Consider the following 23,357-nt stretch of genomic DNA (forward strand, 5'->3'; position numbering starts at 1 on the left):
TCGCACGGCAGTCTGCTAATCGAGCGAAAAACGGTTTCCCTTTCAGTTCATATTTCGGTTTTACCATTTTGCGGCCGGCACTCGCTTCAAAACGTTAACCGGGGTGACGCGGGCTAAATCCGCTGGACGCGGCATGTAAACACGACTTTTGCCGTATTCTCGAAAACGACTCACCTAACACACGCGGACGATTTACTCCCCCAAACGTTGGAAAACCGTCCGAGGATTCGGCTCTGGACAGGAGCCGCCGCAGCTCCCCGTCTGGGCAGGGGGAAACCAAAGACCAAATCGCAGGTATAAAAACCGAAAAGGACACGGAAAAAGGTGACGAAAAGCGATACTTCCACGGCGAAACGAGGCTTGCGTTACCTTTTCTACCAATTTTACGCACTCGTCCTTATGGCGGAGCAGCCCGGGGCAAAGCGGTAACATGAAAAACCGCGCGACTCCTCAAAGAGGCCTCCGATCGCACATGGAACGGATCGGGGCCGTACTCGTCCGTAAAAATATGGACCGGACTGTACTCGGTCCTCAACGAAGGGCGTAGCTGAAAAGAAAAAAAAAATTCAAAAACGAAAAAAATCCGTCTGGCGAAACTACCAAATTTTTCATTAAACGAGCTCGGCAGACTTTGTTTTATATTTTAGGGGGTTTTTCATCAAACCTTTTCGACGGCGGTTCCCGAAAAAGCGGTTGTAATCGGACATGCGACGGGGCCTGGTACTCCGGGGTACGAGAGGAAAAATCGCGTCGTGTTTTTTGCTTTTTCGGCAATTTTCGCCGCCAAAGGGAAACGGGTGCGATTTTTGAAGGGGTTCTACGATGATAAGTCTGCACGTCCATCAGACAAAATGATAAAATTTTTCTGCGGCAGATTGTCGGGTCGGTTCTAAAAACGTAGAGGGCGTAAATTTAAAAACCGCAAACCGTGAAATCTTATATTAGTCAACGTTTTTTTTTTCCGCATGTCGTTGCGTTTACCTGGGGGGAAAAGGGCACCGCCCCTCACGGCAAATTACTTCCCCCAAATTTTGAGTACGGAGTTACGAGCTGGGTTTTCGATTTTTGAACTTTCCGTCCGAAGGGAAACGAATCAAAACAAAAAATTTTTATTTCACCAGCGTGAGATGCTCGTACTGAACGGAACGGAGCGTACACAGAGAGATAACGCATCCTTTACAAGGTCGGTGACGCCACAGCTCGACAACACTCGCTCATCCAGCTGCATCAGGAAGAAAAAGAAGAAACTCAGCGCGACAAACGTTACATTTTTAAAGTCTTTGGGATTCGCGGTGCGCAACATTTGAGATGACCGATATCTTAAACATGAAAGACGAGCCGATCTTCGACGATCGCATCGTCAAGATTGAGACTCACACGTACAGCCCGTTTGCCAACACCACGTTTGGATACAGCGACGAAATAAGAATACCCATACAGTAACAAGATCTGTACACACTGCCGTACGAAAGCTTTCTATATGTCGAGGGAAAACTGACGAAGAACAAAGTGGTCCAGGGTGCTCATGTGGCATTGGGAAATAATTGCGTCGCGTTCATTTTCGATGAGATTCGATATGAACTCAATGGTGTGGAGATTGACCGTAATAGAAATGTGGGTATAACTAGCACGCTCAAAACTATGTAACAGTGTCATCCGACAGAAGCGTGATTCTACGGAATGCCGGCTGGGATGCGCAGACTATTGCAGCCGGATATTTTAATTTCTGTGTACCGCTCTACGTACTGCTGGGATTTTGCGAAGATTACAAACGCGTGGTGATCAACGCTCGTCACGAGTTGATTTTAATACGAGCGCGCAACGACAACAATTGTCTGACGGGAGATCCGGCGATAGAGCCAACGCTCGAATTATTCAAAGTATAGTGGCGAATGCCGCACGTGTTATTGAGCGAGATAAATAAGCTGTCGATGCTGCGCGCTTTGGAGAGCGGACGATATCTGAGCATGGCTTTTCGCTCGTGGGATCTGTACGAATTTCCACTCTTGCAGAGCACAACCAAGCATTCGTGGGCCATCAAGACGGCTACTCAACTCGAGAAGCCGCGCTACGTTATTTTCGCTATGCAAAAAAAGGTCGAAAAAATGTCATGTCCGAGGATGTAAGTCGATTCGACGACTGCAAATTAACCAATGCGAAACTTTACCTGAATTCGGAATGTTATCCGTACGATGACTTGAATCTGGATTTTGACAAAAACAGATGTACGACTTGTACGCGCGTTTCTGCAAGGGCTACTACGGATACGAGTATCTCGAGCCGAGTCTCACCTTTACAATTTTTTTACGTAATGGCCCATTCGTGATCATCGATTGCTCTCGACAGAACGAATCAGTCAAGAGTGGCACCGTGGACGTGCGATTAGACTTTGAATGTAAAGAGGATGTATCCGCAAATACAACAGCCTATTGTCTCATCATACACGATCGCGTGGTTCAGTATAATCCATTGACCAATGTTGTGCGCAAAATCACCTAAGATGCATCTCTAACACGATATGAGATCTACGATACGTCGCAATCGACCGCAGTCTTCTCGACAACATGCTCGTGCCAACGTTCGTGGATCTGCAAGGATTCATCGTTACCAAGAAATTTATCGTGAAGGAAGTGGCGGTGCTGAAACAGGGGATCGTTCTCACACATTACATTTTTACGAGTTCCGTGCCATGGAAATTTTTGACAAGATCCGACAGGTCTTGCGCTTCCTGGTTGACTGCTTATCACCATGGATTGCGATGGGAGGACGGGATGGTCCCGTACAACGAGGCGAAACGTCTGATCACAGCAGCTGTATTTGAAGATGATGCTATCGTGTACGTTAAGGGACACGAAAAAACGTGGCTGTGGAACTTGCTTTTGGACGATGAGCGAGAACGCATGTGCATCGAGATCTTGGATGTAGTTTACGAAGACCTGGAATCTTTAACCAAGCTGGATGTTGCTAATACTATGCGATATGGACAACATGTTCAGAATTGCGCGTTACAAAATGTATTGAAAATATATAACTGGTGGTTGCAAAAGAATTTTTAAAATAAAAATACGTTAACGTATTTATTACGTATTTCTTTTTTCTCTTCCTTTGTAATACATGTACTCGTATGAATGAACGTATATGTATGAACATATATGTATGAACATATATGTATGAACGTATATGTATGAACACATATGTATGAACATATATGTATGAACGTATATGTATGAACACATATGTATAAACACATATGTATGTATGTATGTATGTATGTATATACGTATGTATGTATCCAAAAACGTCAACGCTTCTGTTAAACGTGTCGCGACATGTCCGATCTGACAGTACATCTGACAGTACATATAATGTACATAGGCAATATTAGATTTTTTCATTCAATCGTAAGCTTCAGTTACGAGCGTTAAGACATGGATCGAATAAAAGAATATATAATCCAAAATCAATCGAGCGAAAGGGGTACTGTCCATTGTCGCCAAGTCCGCCAAGTCCACCGCCTTCGAAGGAAAAAGCGAGATATTGGGAATATCCTGGAGAAAAGGCGTCAAAGTCGCCAACGTGCTCATCACCAACGTCATCGATGCCATCGAAATATAAATCATAAAGTATAAGCATTGATAAACTCGCGAACAAAAAATAAAAAAAATAAAATACGTAGAAAGTGTTGCGACAGGTTCGCAATTCTTAGAAAAAGAGGGGAGAGAGTTACCCCCCTCTTCGATTCTAGAAGTTTTATATATATCGCAATTTACGTGGGTGCAATTAGTCTTGCGATATTTGCTTGTACAAACGGTTGAAAAAAAAAATGTACTTCGCTGAAGACAGCAACACATCGTACGAAACGAAGAAGAAGAACTGCAATAACATGTAAGTTTTAACATTCTATACACAAAAGAAACGTTTTTAATATTATGTATATACACAGCATGGAGCATCGCAAGATGTGTTTATTGGGCAGACATTACGATCTGACGACTACGGGCTACAAATTTTTGGAAATTGGAATCAACGTTGATCCACCGAGTTACGTGGAGATCGCCCTGGGAGATCATCGCGGACATGAACTGTTGCTGTCTCTCGAAACGTGGAAGGGTCTCTACGAGCAGCGATGGAATGTTTACAAGATGCTGCGAAACAAATACAAGGACAATTTTATAAGTGTTGGACCGCTAACTGTCAGCGTTTGCATGCTGAACGATGCTACGCTCGTACGTCTCAATTCTTCGTCCGTACGCATGATGATGATGACCGAAACGACGCTACGACGTATGTTTGAGTTTGACGAATGTATCGATGTAACGTTCGAACGATTAATCCGACTCGTCGATACGGTTGATGTCAAGTATACGCGATTCTCCAATATCGCGTCCAAAAACGCTATACGCGATAGTGATATCTTTAACAAACATCAGCTCGTCGATTGCGAGCTATTAGCTTTAGTTTTTAATACAAAAAAGAAATGATATAATAATATGTGAATAAAAAAATTTTTTTTGTTCATATCATTATATATATGTACTTTCTTTACTTTCCATCCGTCTATCCATCCATCCATCCATTCATCCTATATCTCGACGCGCTATACCGATAACTTTTCGTGACGGCACTTATGATCTAAAGTGTTTTATATACAACTGCCCCCCCTATAGATCCTAGGCAGGCTCGCTTCTCAACGGCGAAGATCGATTCTCAACGTCAGTCTTTGTCCTGCTTTGTCCGCGCGCAAGACGTGTTAAGACGTGAGTGATATTTTTTTTTCCCCAACGTGCAACAATATTCTACCATTTAGCGTTAATGATAGAATATCGTTGCACATTTTCTGTGATTAAGTGAAGTGATAATTTTTTTATTGTGCAGCTATAAGCATGCAAAAGGAACAAAAAGTTGAGGAGGACTGCCTCCTCCTCCTCCTCCTCCTTCTCCTCTTTCTTAGAGGAGATTCAGAATAATATCATAGTTAATCTCACTCAATTGCATGTAGATCAATTATTCAACCATCTCATCGACAATCTCGATGAGACTGTGGAGGAAGAGGAATAAGAATTCAGCGGAAGATGAGGAGGAGGAGGAGGACGGAGAGGGAGAGGGTGTGGAGAAAGTAAGAATATTTTTTTATTATATAGTTTCTTTTCTTTCTTTTTTTTCTTTAATATTTCTTGTTCGCGTTATAATACTGCCACGCATTTAGGGAATGGACTCCGCAGTGGCTGTCTGAAACGCATTTTTTGAGATAGACGCGAGGTCTGCGGTGATGGCACGGGTGCCTGCGGCGGGGATGTGAGGTGGCGGCGGTGGCGGCAGCGTCTGCGGCGATGGGGTGTTGGGTGGCGGCGGTCCCAATAATACGTGACATCACAATGGCGATACGTATCATCATATCAGTAAACACTGATAGCGCTGGGACTCATCATATCAGTAAACACCGATAGCGCCGAGACTTCCCGCGCCTCCCCTCCCTTCCCCGCGCCTATCAGTACTCCCCGCGCCTACTCCCCCGCGCCTATGAGTATCCCCCGCGCCCCGCGTCCCCCTCAGAGGACCTGGGTTAGAACCGCCACTGTATTAATTACTTATATGCGTTCTCGCTTGTCAGCCAGAAGAAATTTCTACAGCCACGTGCGTTTCTCGCGTCATTTGATGTATATATATCATCTTCAAATATAGCCATCGTTATTAAGCGTTTCGTCTCGCTGTACGGGATCTTCCCGTACACCCACAATTCATGATGACAAGCAATCAATCAAGAAGCGCATGACTTGTCAGATCTTGTTAAAAATTTCCATGGCACGGGGCTCGTAAAGATATAATGCATGAGAACAGCCCCCTGTTTCAATACCGCCACTTTCTTCACGATAACTTTATTGTTAATGATGAATCTCTTTGCAGATTCATAAACGTCGGCATAACGTGGCCATGACAAGCAATTTTTCGAGACTGCACCTCCCTCCAGTTTTTCTCTCTTTTTAAAATTCTAAATACATGTCGACATTACATGATTTTGCACACTACGTTGGTCAACGGATTATACTGAGCCACGCGATCGTGTATGATGAGATAATAGGCTGTTGTATTTGCAGGCACATTCTCCTTGCATTCAAATTCTGCGTATGTCCAATGACACTCTTGACGGATTTGTTTTGTTGCGAACAATCAATGATCACAAGAGGCCCATTCTCGATAATTGAAAGCACATAAAGCGTTTCGAAGCAATCGATTCTATAATATGCTCTACGAAAACGCGCGTACGTATCAAACAGAGCGACATATCTTTTTTTGCCAAAATTTAGATTTAAATCGTCATAAAGATAAAACGCTAAATTTAAATAAAATTTCACGTTACTCAAATTACAATCGTCAAACACGCTAATATCTCGTGACATGATATTGTTTCGATCGGTCTGCAGAGCAAAGATAACGTATCGCAGATTCTCAAACTGAATCGGACATTTTGATGGCCCATGAATGCTCTGTCATAATAGAGGATACTCGTATAGATCCCGTACGAGCGAAATATCACGCTCAAATAACAATCGCTTTTCAATGCTCGTAGCATTGATAATTCATTGATGATCCTGTTTAACGCAAAATGAGGTGTGCATCCACTATAGTTTAAATAATTTAATCTTAGACTCCGTCACAGGATTTCTCACTAAACAATTGTAATCGTTGCGCACTTGTATCAAAATCAATTCGTGGCGAGTGTTGATGATCAGGCGTAATCTTCGCAAAAGCTCAACAGCATGCTGAGCGGCATGCAAAAATTAAAATGTTCTTTCTCCTTGTCGGATCTAGAGTTCCATCCAGCGTTCAGTGCAAAAATCAAAGTTTTTTCGTACGTTATTGATATGTAATTCTTGAGTGTATTAGTTATGCCTACGTTTCTTTTGCGGTCAATCTCCACACCGTTGAGTACATATCGAATTCCATCGAACATAAACACCACACAATTATTTACAAACGTCGAATGGCATCTGATCGTATTTCTTTTTCACCGTTAATCTTTCTTCGATATAGAGAAAACTTTTGCACGGCAACATGTACAAATCCTGTTGCAGTATGGATATTCTTATCTCGTCGCTGTACCCAATGTTGTGTTGGCGATTGTACGTGTCTCAATCTTGACGATGCAATCTTCAAAAATCGGCTTGCCGGTAATATTAAAGATATCAATCTCAAAAGTTGCGCACCGCGAATCTCAAAAATTGTAAAAATTAATGTTCGACGCGTTCAGCTTTTTCTTGCTGATGCGGCTAGATGAGCGAGAGTTATGGAGCGATGTCATCGGCCTTGTAAAGAATGCGTTATCTCTCTGCGTGCGCTCCGCTCCGTTCAATACGAGCATTTTACGCTCGCGTTATCGCTGTCGCTGTTGCACATGCAATCTAACTGTAATCTCCTCTTTACGAAAATAGAACAATTGTCCGTTCTAATCAACGACGCGTATCGTTAGATCCGTAATGCTCGTGCAAAGATCGGTAGATAAATGATCTACGCGGATCTTTCCGATATCTTATATTCCGGCGGCACGCTTGGCGAAAATTCATGTATCATGTATGCATCTTTGTCGTTGCAATATCGCGTCGATTTTCGCGGAAAGGAGATCAGATTGCACGTGCGACAGCGATAAAGCGCCCGCGGTTACATTACACTTACGCGGATAACGTTTGCGTTTATTAAGTTATTCGACATGTCCGATTCGTGCCATCTTCGCGATCGCAGTATACGTATCGAGAATTCCAGCAGCGATCTAATGCTGTTAGGCTAGCCAAAGTTTATTCAGGCGCATCAGTAGGTAAACAAGGTCGGTTCTAACGAACTCTGAGGAGCTCTGAGGGGAGTGGCAGGGGGTATCCGCGGCGCGGAGGGTGGATCTGCGGGGAGGGGAAGGGGAATGTTACTAGGTGAGGAAGGTGACGTCACAGGAAGAGGTGAGGGATAACGCCACAGGAGGTAACGTCACTAAGCGAGGTGGACGTCACAGGAGGAGGGAAAGGAGGTGACGGGGATGCGGGAGAATGTCCCGGGGATATCCCGGGTGCGGGAAATTACGTAGCGGAGGTGTGTGGACACTTGCATCCGCGTCGCGATGAAGACATGGCGCGGAATCAATGGCCGTCTGGATCGATCCGCCGGTCTCCATTGCCGCCTCTGAACATGGCCCGCCTTCAGGCGCAGTTCGCTGCCGCCAGTCCCCGCCGCCACCATCAAACGCGATCTCTACCGCGCGCTATACTTGCTATGTTTACTTACCATTAATATTTATCATTTTTTCCGCTTATGCGTCGCTATCCTTTTCTTATGTAATCTTCTCTTCAGCGTTTATTACATGCGATTCATGAAATATTTTTTATTCTACTGAATTATAACTATTATTTTAGAGAGAAAGTGCGATGATACGATCGCGCGCAATGGTATCGCGCGTGATGACGCGCGCATAACACGATGCCGCAGAGATAGAAAGGAATGATAGAGAGAATAAATAATTTTGAACACAAAGTTAATCGAGTTTAATCTATTTATTTATTTATTTTACATATATTTTATCACACATAATATCTCCTCCGCTCCAATATGAATGTCGCCGTCCTCACAAATTGTATGTGAAGACACGTTGTAATGAAGAAGAATAAACGGATAAGCTATCTATAGAAAAATAGACATGCAGGTCGGTAATATACATACGTCTCCGCCAAGATACAAAGTCAACTATAACACACGTGCCTAGAGTACACGTATGAATTTCAGATCTTATTTCCATTTTATTAAACGTTTTTATTGAAATGTAATCTTAATGCTATTTGGTATTTTGAACACCAAATATTAATGCGTATTAACACATTGCGGAAACCAAAAGTTACGAATTAAATGCGGGAGCAGTAAACAATTACGATTAGCCATTTTACACAGACTGACTTCCAATAACAAATCTTCGCGGATATTTATATGATCATTTCTGATCAATGACATAAAAAAAAATGTAAACGTTAGATTTTACAAATTTTTAAAGGCATCCGATAATAACATCATTGCAATCTGACACCGCAAATTGCAATGTCAGCAAATTTGCAAGTATCAATATAATCTTGTCAGCGCAACATAAGAAAATTTTTTTAAAGACATTTAACGTGTTTTGACGGTCATCAATGTAATTTGATACAACACTTGCAAAAATACGATATTTGCAATTTCATCAAAGTATAGCTGCTTTGTTAGCGTAATTTAAAATTTTTTCAAGAGCATGACATGTTTAAGCGATGATATCATTAATAAAAATGGCGTACATAATGATATAAAAATAATGAGATTTAGTCAAATAATGTCATTAGTCATTCGACAGCGCAAGTGGCAACATGGAGCATAATTTGATTGAGCAAGCTACCTTGCTTAGTATTATAGACGAGTACAGCGCGTGGGAATAGCGATGCGACGAATTTATAGAATCATTGGAGGAGCAGAGCCGTATCAAATCGCCCGCGATTATCAATCGGTAATAGACAATCACTGATCGCATGTATCACGCAGCTCGAGAGTCTGAAGGAAACTGTGCGTGGAAGTTTCGTGCATGTAGGTACGAACTTCGTTGGCGTGTCATCGAAACGGCGTTCGAAAGCCGTATTCTGACGGGCGCGGTGATAAACTTTAAACATATCGAGTCTCACCATTCCTCGAAGACGCGAGCGAAATTATGTTCGAGCATATGCATAGTGTAATGCAACGATATGACTCTATAAAAATAAACACCGTTTTTAATGGCGAGTTCGTGGATGATGATAAATGCTCAAACAAAAGTATCGCCACCTGGAACTATGAATTACGAGGTGTGAATTATTAAATAACGAGACGCTGTAAAACATTTTATTTTGATTTCATACATATTTACTTATTATCACCTTCAATATACATCCCTCCTCTATCCCTACAACGCTCCATGCGAATCTTCCATTGTTTGAAACAGTGCTGAAAGTCTTCTTCTATCAGCTCCTTCAGGACGCGTGCCGCTTTCTCTTTCACAGCTTCAACGGACTCAAATCTTGTTCCTTTTAATTTTATGTTATTTTAATTTAATGTTATTATCCTTTCCAATAAGTTTGGGTCATTCTCAATGACATTTAAAGTGTCAGTACAAAGATTTTTGCGAGCTTCTTGTTGTTCAAACGTGAGAATTTTAGGTACCATTTTGGCACACACTTTTTTCATGTTAAAATTGTTATGTAAAATTTTCCGTACACATTCTTTGTCAATTCCTACAGTTTCACCAATCGCACGAATACTTAACCGACGGTCGGATCGAACCAGATTACCGATTGTTTCGATATTGTCATCTGTTTTTGACGTGGAAGGGCGACCCGGGCGAGAATCATCTTCAACGTTTTCTCGGCCGTCTTGGAAACGCTTAAACCACTCAAAAACACGTGCACGCGATAAACATTCATGGCCATACATTTCTTTCAATAAATTATAAGTTTCAGTAGCGGTTTTTCCAAGTTTCACGTGAAATTTCACAACAATTAGTTGCTCTATTGTTATACTTATCATTTTTCCGGCGAAACAAAAAAACAACTCTAATGCGAAAGAAAGCTACGGCTATACGGATTTGTTTACAGAAGCGAGGGATACTGCATTCGAAAGAGAAGGCTTCACGCTAAACAGCTGTCGGTCGCTGCCGTTTGGCACATGCGTACTTTTTCTATAGCAGCATCAGTCTCGTTATTTAATAGCCACACCTCGTATATTAATGCACTGATTTGCGCGAGTGGTACATGTCGCGCGCCATCAAGCCTATCTTATCATTACTGGAAGAGTTTCAGGAATGCGGATGGGCACTGTCGCGTATACTAAATTTAACGATGAATGCGAACAAGCACAATCCTCTGCGCATGAGATGTCATATCAAACTCCCGTGAGAAATTATGCTAAAGAGAGTGGTGATCGACGTGCAAACAGACAATGCGTGTTTCGTATGGTCTGTTGTTGCTGCTCTATACCCGACTCAAAAAAGTACGCATGTGCAACGGGAATCCTCATATCTGCATTATATGTCGGTTCTAAATCTCGCGGGCATCGAATTTCCGACGTTGAGTCAAATTAAGAAATTTGAAACTTTGAACGATATTTCCATCAATGTCTACACCAATAAGAAGGGGATTGTACGGCTACGACTCGCCGACCGAAAAAGGAGCAAACCTTTTGTACGTGGAGAATGACGATGCGGGACATTTTGTGATCATCAAGAATCTATCTCAATTAGTTAGCTCACAACTTACCTTAAAAAAGAACATAAGAAATATTTCTGCGATAGGTACGTAATAATAATAATGATACTAATATAATATATAATATAATATAATATAATATAATATATATATTGTATAATATTATATAAATATATAATATAATATATAATATACAATACTTTCTTTCAGATGCCTCTATTACTTTAGCTTGAGCGCTAAATTGGAGATCCACAACGAGGACTGTGGGAAACTGAATAACTGCGTGATAAAGCTGCCGAGCGAGGACAATAAATGGAGTTTCGACACTGCAGGAAGGAAAGCGTCCCTTTCATCGTTGTTCGATCTAGAGTGTGCATTGGAAAAAACAGATGGGAATACTGAATCGGCTACGTATACGTATCATCATCACAACGTGTTTAGTATCGGATATTACGTGCACTGCTCGTACGACAGCTCACTATTGGGCTATCGTTTTCTCCGTGATAAGGACTATATAGCGTGGTTTACGTAAGAACTCAGAAATTTGCGCACAGTGTACAGTCTATAATTTCGGCTAACGTACCTATGACGGATTTCACGCGAGACAATTGGCAAAAATTTAATAGCACTACGCATTGTCACGTGTACGAGAAATCGTTTGCGCCAGATGATACGCGGGTACGCGATCACCTGCCACTTAACCGGGCGGTACAGAGGCCCCGTGCATTCAAATTGTAATCTAAATTATAGAGATTCGCATTGCATACCCGTAGTTTTTCATAACTTATCAGGCTATGACGCGCATCAAGGAAATTGCTATCGCGTACGAAGAATCTTTTACGATAACTAAAGAAAAATATATCTCGTTTATTAAACATGTAGATAGTATGAAAATTGTTAAAAAAAGTTGTGTAAAATTACGGATTCATTCAGATTTCTCGCTTCTAGTTTGGACAAATTGACATCTCTCTTCTCAGCAAAGATAAGCTGCGAATACTGCAACATGAATTTATCAGAAGAAAATTTTAATCTTTTGACACGAGGGCGTCTTTCAGTATGAGTACACTGACTGTGTCGAATAGTTGGGGAAGCTGTATTTGCATCTCGCGAGTCGTTTTATAATTCATTGACAGACGACGCAGTATCTGAGAACGCTTATGCGCATGTCATTAACGTGTGGCAGTTCTTCATCCGGATACTCGGTAAATATAGCAAATTATATCTGAAAACGGACGTATTGTTGTTGGTTGACGTCTTTGAAAATTTCCGCGATAGTTACGTCGCGAGTTATGGGCCTTGTATTATTACACCTTACCGGGCTTCACGTAGGACACCATGTTAAAACATACGGGTGTAAGATTTTAACTGCTCACAGACATTGACATGATCATGTTTATCGAGCGCAGTATACATGGTGGTCTGAATCAGTGTTCGAACAGGTGGCGTGAGCCAACAACAAATATATGTCGTCATACGATCCATCGAAACCGTCAACATACTTGATGTACTATGACGTCAACAATCTGTACGGTTGGCAATATGTCAACCACTGCCTTTCGCCGATTTTTGATGGGTCGACGATGCATAAAATTTTGATTTTACGACCATCACGTTAGATTCGACAATATGCTATATTCTCGAGGTGGACGCGGAGTACCCGCAACATCTTCATGACGCGCACACTGACCTACCATTCTGTCCGACGCGCGAGAAATCACTCGGCAAGCGCGATGACAAGCTCTCACAACATTATGCGATAACGTCATTAGCGTTACATCATACACTATCATAACCTGCAGCTCATCACCTGTACTCATCACGGTCTCCGTCCGGTATCATAAAGGTTCATCGTATACTGAAATTTGCGCAATCTCTATGGCTATGTGATTATATAGAACAAAACACAAAATTTAGAAATTTGGCCAAAAATTTTGAAAAAAAGTTATACAAACTTAGGAATAACATGGTATTTGGCAAAACCACGCGCGCGCGCGCGTGTGTGTGTGTGTGTGTGTGTGTGTTCACATAATATAATATACATACAATTTTTTATATTGAATATATAAGTCAACATGTTAGTAATGTAAGTACTATAAGTATCTATCTCTTTTTATTAGACAGAGCAAAAAGAGTTCCATTATGTATGTGCAATGTCATATTCATTTATTGATTATATATTATCGTAACCTAAAATGGATATAAGAAAAAAGTGCTACTTGTTCATATCGATATAACTATTAGTTAAAAATCTATATTTTATGTATATTACAGATTTTGATGGTATATATTGATGGTATATATTAGAACGCGGCCTGCATTGCAAGTATACATACATAATACAACTGTATTTCTAAGGCCCGATTTCACAAATATAAGATTAACTTCAATTCTGATTTATTTCTTTCTCAATTCTAAAATTGGAAAATTTTCCAAAACAAAATAAATCATACTTACATTTGTGAGATCGAGCCTAATACATATTTTCATCCCTGCTAAGATGGTAATGTAGGAAATCGAATAAAAATGTCAATAATTAATCAATCGAATTTTCTGCATGATCATATTAACTTAGAGAGCGTAAGTATCTTATACATTGGAAATGAAAACCTGTAATATCGACCTTGATTAAGTTTAGCCGTCGCTCCAGCATCCCCTTAAATGAAATAATAAAGCAATTCGATATAACAAAATTATATTTTAAGTATAATAATGCAATAATTTAAGTGAAGTAATAAAATGTTTCATTAAAATAATAAAATTGTTTTTATTGACAAAAAATTTTTTTCTTTTTAAATAAATATTTATCTCCTGATAACGATATGTATTATTTAGAAAGTCAAACAATGTTTGATAGTTGAAACATTGATTCAGTTGGTTTATACCAATACATAAATTTCTTTGCATTCAATAAAATTAGTTAAATTTTAAGAAATTTTTTTCTCTGTGTACACATACAGATTTATGTATACACGGTCGAACATGTACGCATGGTAATCAGAAAATAAGTCATCCTAATTTAAACATTTCAATGATATCATGATGCATAAACATTACCTACTTTAATATAATGTATAGTACACATATCAAATGAAATAAAAAATTTAACGAAAAAAATTTAACTTCGATATATAGAACATACACAAAGATTTAATGATTTTAATCATTATTTTATTTAATCGATTAATATAAATTATTTTAATTACAAAATAGTTTCAATATTTGTATTAATCTCAGCTTCTTTAGACACAAATACATAATTATAACATTTTAGTTTACTAATTATATGTAAATTTTTCATCATTTCTTGTACCATAATAAGAGCTCGTAAAATTTCTATTTAAGCATATATCATTTATGTATTTAGTTTGATTATATATATATATATATTTTTTTTTGTAATATATCATATGCATGTTAAGGACTTACTTCCGTTACATATAGATGTATCGATATCTCTTATGTATGAAATTCGTCAGTGGGGCGAATGCATCAAGTAGAAAGTTACAATAAATTGTCCATAAAATGCTTACAGCTCATCATGATATGAGTTATTTTGTAAGACATATATGTATATTAATACATATCTATTGTAAAATCAGAATTACGAGAACTTTTAATCAGTTATTTTATTAAAATAATAATTAACTTCCATCAATTCCTTAAAAATTTAATATTTATAAATAATATAATTCGTACAGAACATAAATTACTGTGAGCAGATACTATTGAACACTTTTAATTAATTTGTGACATAATGCACATGTTACATTTACAATAATATTTCAATATTCACTAGTGCAATCGCACTACGAACAGATCACGAGTCTGCCGGTGCAATCACGCGCGAAAACGTGATTGTAGAAAAAAGTTTGATATCTGAGAAATAAGCTGTTCGAAAAAACGCAAATATTTTTGAACTAGAACAAAATCCTTCTCAGCTTTTCGATGTCATTGCACGAATTACAGGAATTTTTCGGATAAACGATCGCTAATTTTATACAACGGCTAATTCGCGAGTTTAACCGCTCAAAATTCCGAAATCTTTTTACACCGCTTGGATTTATTCCGTCGCTCGTAAGATTTTCCGATTACGCTAGCACATAATAATTTATTCATGCTTTTCATATCGTCAAGACATATTAATCGCCTGTAAGGATGGAATCCCATGAGGCATATTTGCTGCGAATCGCGTATCGCGTAACCAATCAGTAATCAGTAAAACACGAAATCGTAACAACGGATCGTTTCTGATTTATTACACGATTACGCGATACGCGATAAATACATCTCATGGGCCTTTAGCCTAAAGGCTAAGAAATTAGAAATATCATATCAATTAAGTGATCAAGTTTTGTAAGATACGTACAGGGTGGGCCAAAAGTCTGGATATACCAAATATCTCATAACGATGCATTTTAGAAAAAAATGTTTCAGACAAAAAAAGGCTTAAAAAGACGCATTTAACAATAGTTATTTGACCTAGGATAGCGTTGTCAAGGTCATGTCAAGATCTTAATTTCTTTAAATAGAATCCTCTACTTTTTATTTCAGATTCTTGTAGGATGTTGAGACGTTTTCAAAATACATATCGTAAACTCCTTTCCGAAGAACTTCCTGATTTATGAGTCTTTAAAGTTTAAGTACCGCCGGCATTAGAGTTATTCAAAATGTACCGCGTGGATGTTGCTCGGTCAAATTTACATCTCTTGTGTGCACGCGCACGCGTGTGTATGTGTGCGTGCGTGCGTACGTGTGTGTGTGTGTGTGTGTGTGTGTGTGTGTGTGTGTGTGTGTGTGTGTGTGTGTGGCGCGCGCGCGCATGTAATTGAGCGGCGAACAAACGAGTGAGTGAGTAAGTAGTCAAGTGAGTAAGGGAATGAGTAAGTGATCGAGCGATTGAGTAAGTGATCGAACGATTGAGCGAGTGAGTGAGCAAGCGGGTGAGTGAGCGAGCGGGTGAATGACTGAATTAGCGAGTAGGTAAACAAATGAACATGAGTATGAGTTATAATAAATGTTCGAACTGTTGACTTTGTACAGCTTAACAATGAGTTAATCAGTAATAAAAAGTACTACAAATGTTTTCCAACATTTCAGGCCTAATTAATGCCATTTCAGTAATAATTCGGTGTCGTAATTCATTTAAATTCTGAGATTTAGTTTCCTAGACTCAGTCTTTTAAATAATCCCAAAAAAAAAAGTCTAAAGGAATCAAGTGAATGGGGTCACTCGATTGCTCCCCTCCTTCCTAATCATCTTCCAGGAAAAGTTTCGTTTAAAAAATATTGCACTTCCAATCCGAAATGTGGAGGAGCACCATCCTATTGAAACCAAACAACATTTAAATAAAAAAATATTGTGAATGCCAGGAACAATGTCATCTCAAAGCAATCTGATACTTGTCAGCCGTTAGAATTCCATCAATAAAGAATGGTCCTATTATGTGCGTTCCAATTATTCCCGCCCATACATTTAATTTTTGTGGATATTGGGAGTTTGTTTCCCTTATAATGCGGATTAAAATCATTCCAATATCGACTGTTATGCCTGTTTACTGTACCGTCTAATAAACATGTTGTAACGTCTGAAAAAAGAATTTTATTTATAAGATCAGGCTGTTCATCAATTTTCTGCGTCATAATTTCACAAAATTTTTCTCGACGATCAAAATCAGCCGCAACTAATTCTTCAACAAGATTAATTTTGTATGAGTAACATTTTGCATTTTTGAAAACACGAATGGATGTCTTGCTCCTGGCTTGTACATGGCTTTTTGGACAGATAATTGAGGATCTTCTATGAATAATCATATTATATTATAATCATATTAATATTCTATTGAAGAGTTTGTATTTGTAACGGTCTCACGCCTACTCGATCTTTACCGATCTTTACGAAACGTTTCATTAGACAATTCTCTGAATTTTTTTCTTTCGGGATTTTTTAAAAGACCGAATTTACAAATCCATATTTCCAAATTTGGATGTCATGTATACCAAATTACTACTAATGTTGAAATCTAAATACTAATACTAATGTTGATAAACTTAATAACTGTTTTCATTATCAAACTTATAAGATCTATAATTCGAACATTTACAATTAATGCATCACTCAATCGCTCATTTGTTCACCTACTCGCTAATTCACTAACTTACTCACTTACTCACTTTCTTACTCACACTCGCTCATTTGTTCACTCACTCACTCACTCACTCACTCACTTACTCACTCATTCACTCACTCGCTAACTTACTTATTTACACTTGAAATTTCCAAAATTAAGAATCGATAAAGATCGAGTAGACCCAAGATTTCTCCGACTGAAGAATCTTCAATAAAGGCGTTTGTAACTCACGGATTTAATTGAAATGGCGCTTACAGAAAGATAACTATTTTGATGATGCGAGGAGATCGCGAAGTCTTTTAGAGAAGTTCGAAAATTATTTAATATAGAGTTTATTTAATATAGAGCTGATCGTCAACAGATTTCTGCAGCCACTGTTCAGAAAATATGTCAGCGTTTTCGAGATATAGGAAGCATTAAATATTGGTAAAGATCGGATAGGCCTAAGACCGTTACAAATGAAAATTCCTCGATAGAGATATTACAATTATTCGTAGAAGACCCTCAATTATCTGTCCGAAAAGCTTCGCAGGCACATGATACGAGCAAGACATCTATTCGTCGTGTTCTCAGAAATGCAAACTTTCACCCATACAAAATTAATCTTGTTCAAGAATTAGTTGCAGGTGATTTTGATCGTCGGAAAGAATTCCATGAAATTATGATGCAGAAAATTGATGAACAAGATTAATTTTGTATAAGTGAAATTCTGAATGAATGATCGTAAGATCCTGACTTTATAAATAAAATAATTTTTTCAACATTTTTATTAGACGATACAGTAAACAGGCATAACAGTCGATATTGGAATTTAATCCGCATTGGATGAGAGAAACAAACTCCCAATATTCACAAAAATTAAATGTATAGGCGGGAATAGTTGGAATACACATAACAGGGCCATTCTTTATCGATAGAACTCTAACGGCTGACAAGTATCAGATTATGTTCCGAGATGATATTGTTCTTGGTATTCGCAATATTTTTGATCTAAATGTTGTTTGTTTTCAATAGGATGGTGCTCCTTTACATTTCGGATTGGAAGTGCAATATTTTTTAAACGAAACTTTTCCTGGAAGATGATTAGGAAGGAGGGGAGCAATCGAGTGACCACCCCATTCACCTGACTCCTTTAGACTTTTTCTTTTGGGGTTATTTAAAAGACCGAGTCTAGGAAACTAAATCTCAGAATTTAAATGAATTACGATACCGAATTATTACTGAAATGGCATTAATCAGGTCTCAAACATTGGAAAAAGATTGTAGTATTATACTTTTTATTACTGATTAGCTTATCGTCAAGCTAAACAGAGTGTACAAGGTGAACAATTGGAACATTTATTGGGAGTACGAATTAGTTTGGTCCGTTTTCCAAAAGATGGCTCCGGCTGTTATGAATGGAATAGTGACAGCTGATTTTGGCGTTTTCAGAGAGGTTAGATATCTGCTAATAATATTCAATTTATATCGCTTTGAGTTTCATACAAAAACCTTGATTTTTACTATGTTTGAAATGTCGAATTTTGTGTTAACCAAGCAGCATTTGCGGGAGGTTCTAATTTTCTGCTTTAATTGGAAGAAAAGTGCAGCTGAAGCCCATCGAATGCTTGTCGAAGTTTATGGTGACACTGCTCCAACTGATAAATCATGTAGGGAATAGTTTCGACGTTTCAAGAATGGAGATTTCAACGTTGAAGACAAGCCTCGCTCTGGACAGCCAAAAAAATTCGAAGACAAAGAATTAGAGGCATTACTCGAAGAAGATCAGAGTCAAACGCAAGAGGAATTTGCAGAATCATTGGAAGTTACTCAACAAGCCGTTTCTGCACGATTAAGAGCCATGGGAATAATTCAAAAATAAGGAAATTGGGTGCCTTATGAACTGAAACCGAGAGACGTTGAAACCGAAATTTTTCACTTGCGAACAGCTGATTCAAAGACAACAAAGAAAAGATTTTTTGCATCGGATTGTGACTGGAGATAAGAAGTGGATATTCTACGACAAAAAGAAAAAATACTACGCTAAGCCCGGTCAATCGTTGCCATCGATCTCAACATCAACACCAAAACCGAACATTCATGGTTCGAAGATCATGCTCTGTATCTGATGGGACCAAAAGAGTGTTGTTTACTATGAGCTGCTGAAAACCTGGCGATTCCATTACGGGCGATCGATATCGACAAATTACAATTGATTCGTTTGAGCCGTGCATTGCGAGAAAAACGGCCGGAATACGAGCAAAGATATGATAAAGTTATTTTTCTTCATGACAACGCTCAGCCTCATGTCGCAAAAGTCGTAAAAAAATATTTGGAAACGCTCAAATGAGATGTTTTACCGCACTCGCCGTATTCTTCGGACATTGCTCCTTCTGATTACTGGTTGTTCCGAAGGATGCAGCACGATTTGGCACCGGTTCACTTCTCCAAAATTGGATCGCCTCCAAAGACGAGTCATTTTCTCGAGATGGAATTCGAAAATTGCCTGAGAGATGGGAAAAAGTAGTAGCCAGCGATGGACAATACTTTAATTAATCGCGCGTGTAACGGAGAGGGTTTAGAGTAAAAAAATACTGGAAGAGTAGCGAACTCCAGGGTCCTGATCTGCGTCATACACACACACACACACACTCACACACACGCGCGCGCGCGCGCGCACGCACACAAAAAATGTAAATCCGACCAAGCAATCTCTACACGATTTTCTTGAATAACTCTAATACCAGCGGTACTTAAATTTTGAAGACTCATAGCTTAGGAAGTTCTCATTGGGAAAAAGTTTACGAAATATGTTTTGAAAACTTCTCAACATTATTTACAAGAATCTGAAATAAAAAATAGGGGGTTCCATTTAAATAAATTAAGTTAACTTTGACGTGACCTTGAAAACGCGATCCTAAGTCAAATAACTACTATCGTTAAACGCGTCTTTTTAAGCCTTACAACTTTTGTCTGAAACATTTTTTTCTAAAAGGCATTGTTTATGAGATATTTGTGTGTATCCAGACTTTCGATCCCTGTAGATAAGTATAGGGTCATTGTTGTTATTCATTATCATAAATAATTGTAAACTATGAAATATTAAATTAATCCTATTGATTATTATTACACTTAAAAAGATTAATGAAGAAGAGAAAATATTCCAAAGAAAATTATATTTTTCACCTTTTATTGATTATCCCAGCATGAATATAACTAGTACACATCATAGATAATGTACATTTACGTATATATTATACGATACAAAAATTATATTTGTTTGCTTAACTTGCTTGTTATTTCAAGTATGAAACATCAATGAATAATTTCTTTAAAATAGTTTATTTCTTGTGAAATATTTTGTAGATAGATAGATTTTATATCAATTTATACCAAATAATGCAATTAACTGAATTTGACACGACAATTAGTTTTTTCATTAAGTAAATTAATAATTAAAAAAATAATCAGTATATATATATATATATATATATATATATATATATATACGAGGGCAAATCAATAAGTACCCGTGTTAGTAATGAAGACGCAAACTTTTCACAAAAATTTTTTTTATTTTTCAACTATTTATTTTTATTTTATTAATCCCCTTTTAGGAAGATACACTTTTACCAACGCTTCTGCCATTTTTTTTAACTCCTCAGAAAAATACGATTGTCGAATTCTGCAAAATAGGTCTCTGTTTCGGCGATGACCTCCTCATTCGACGTGAATTTCTTTCCACCGAGCCATTTTTTCAAGTTTGGAAACAAGAAGAAGTCACAAGGAGCTGAATCCGTACGATGAATGCGGCAGCAATTCGTAACGCAATTCGACCAATTTGGCTGTGGCGACTGCGAAGGAGTAAGCCGGCCATTGTGAGCCGCAATCACAGCACCCATCGGACCGACAGCTTTTTCATTTCCAAGTTATCATGCAAAATATTGAATGAATCACTCTGAAATTTTGTATGGCGTCGTTTGAAAGATGGTAGTACACGATGATAATGCCAACTTGTATCAGCAACGCCTGTCTTGAAAGACAGGTACTTATTGATTTGCCTACGATATATAAAAATGTACGTATATATATATATATGTGTGTGCGTGTGTGTGTGTATGTGTGTGTGTATGTGTATAAAGATTATATGTTTCGCGAGTTTCTTCCATGTTCAGATCCATTTTTGGAATGCCAACGTTTCGTGAACCTTGCAGTCCATCAGAGCGAAGAGCAACCTCTGATACTGAACTTTCCTCCAGGCCTGTTCCTTTTGTATTACGTTACTTGTTGGAGTGGTGAGGAGAAAGAAGAGAATTGTAGTTTAATGAGGAGAAGAGAGGTGTTACTTGAGACTTTATAAGACTTCGTATGGAAAATTCACACGGAATTTCCAGATTCCACGTTTCCTGACTTCAATCTTCACAAGTCTGTTATAGAAACTTCTCGATGTAAATTTATAACAATTATTGAATAATATCTGGTAGGCAAGAATTATAATGACAAAATGTTTTAGAAAATTTAGTATTTTGTGCGGGACTGCACCGCGCGTAAAGATTAAAGTGAGAGGACGACACACGGTTGATATGACGCACGAAAGTAAAAAGAACTCCGTTTCTTTGTAGTTTGACTAAAGATTTACTTCAATTTTTACAACCACAAATTCAATACATATAAATGATTATCGCAAAATATTCGTTACAATCACTTTTTCCGAATTATCTTACTCAGTAGTAATAGAAAATCGCGGAGATTTTCTCGGCGGTTCTCGAAGGAATCTTCCTTACAACGGTTTTACTTGGCGATTTTTCACGGCGGTTTTCTACACGATATAACAGCGAGATTCTGAACACTAAGAGAGAGAGATCGGCGACGATCGGCGCATATGTTGCCTTCGTGGTCTGGGATCTCTTCTTGATAAAATCCAATGGAATTTTGCCACAATTATAATTTTTGCGTGGCATTCATTGTATAAGATTGATTGGCGCCTTGAATTCTTTTCTAACGACTTTCGACGTAACAGTCATGCGCGACAGAAAATCCGCGCGTGGATTGGTGGCCGCGTGTGACGTGTTCGTCGAAGCGCTGCGCTCGCGTCCGTGATTGAATTGTTCTCGACCTTCGATGGCCGTTGCCGTTGTCTGTGTGTGTGTGTGTGTGTGTGTGTGTGTGTGTGTGTGTGTGTGTGTAACAAATTTGAAATGAAAAAAACGACAAATTGCTTTAGCGAGAATTAAGATCGTGCTAGAGATGAATTTGCAGACTCATTTCATGCACACGTCCAACAACAATTAATATTAATTAAACAAAAGAATTATTACTTTTTTTTTACGAATTAACGATCTCAAACAGATTTTTTTAAGGAAATATAAAAATTATTTTGCAATAAAAATATTTTGTAATAACGTAAGGTACGATCTCCGCACGTTTAAGCTACAGAGACGCTTCTCAGAGTCAGAGCGTCACGTGAGCGCCCGGCAGCTCGGCCGCCGAACCTCGAATGGTAGTTGAGGTAGCGCGCCGGAATCGGCCCGAAATGTGCAAATCTTTGCGAGCACTAATCTAGATGATTGCAATACTATACGATGTAGAAATATACAAAGAATTGTGCTTTGCAAAATGTATTTAAAATGTTTGACTGGTAGTCGCGACGCCAAGAAGAATTGTAAGATTTTTTAAATAAAATGTATATTATCTCACATTAATATATTTTATTTCTGCTACCCTTATCAATAGATATTTAAATAAATATAGCAGACAAATGTTGAAAGTGGGCTGATAGTGGTTCGATAGCTGTTCGAAAGTTGTTTATAGCTGTTTATAGCTGTTCAATAGATTAATTCATCAATCGTTCAATAATTAATTGCTTAATTAATAGTTTAATTGCGCTTTAATGATACGCGAAGTGCTGCAACAGTTAAAAAAATGCTAAAGTGGAATTTTTCGCGCGCAACATTTTCTCGTATACCTTTCGACTGAGATATAAACTTTTGACCAAGTCATTGTACTTTTGCCGCTGATAA

The 23,357-nt window shown here is 38.5% G+C and overlaps 1 protein-coding gene, 1 long non-coding RNA gene and 1 pseudogene across 2 annotated transcripts; all 3 read left to right on the top strand.

Moving 5' to 3' along the window:
* Positions 1 to 1,163: 1,163 nt before the first annotated feature.
* Positions 1,164 to 2,326, top strand: LOC147909639 (uncharacterized; annotated as a pseudogene).
* A 1,458-nt stretch (positions 2,327 to 3,784) lies between these two features.
* On the top strand, positions 3,785 to 4,481 carry LOC147909640 (uncharacterized). Its single transcript, XM_087406553.1, has one exon. It carries the CDS (start codon positions 3,930 to 3,932, stop codon positions 4,479 to 4,481), a length of 552 nt encoding a protein of 183 aa, XP_087262679.1. The 5' UTR covers positions 3,785 to 3,929.
* A 5,553-nt stretch (positions 4,482 to 10,034) lies between these two features.
* LOC147909641 (uncharacterized) lies at positions 10,035 to 13,885 on the top strand. Its single transcript, XR_015545264.1, has 2 exons — positions 10,035 to 11,317; positions 11,442 to 13,885. It is a non-coding gene; the product is annotated as an uncharacterized LOC147909641 (long non-coding RNA).
* The last annotated feature ends 9,472 nt before the right edge of the window (positions 13,886 to 23,357 follow it).

The sequence above is a fragment of the Acromyrmex echinatior genome, chromosome 5 (assembly GCF_024713525.1).
Source record: "Acromyrmex echinatior isolate Ae372 chromosome 5, ASM2471352v2, whole genome shotgun sequence".
Classification (NCBI taxonomy): domain Eukaryota; kingdom Metazoa; phylum Arthropoda; class Insecta; order Hymenoptera; family Formicidae; genus Acromyrmex; species Acromyrmex echinatior.

Bases quoted from the DNA above. Each gene is read 5' to 3' on its own strand.
- LOC147909640 (XM_087406553.1), top strand. From the start codon at position 3,930: ATGTATATACACAGCATGGAGCATCGCAAGATGTGTTTATTGGGCAGA.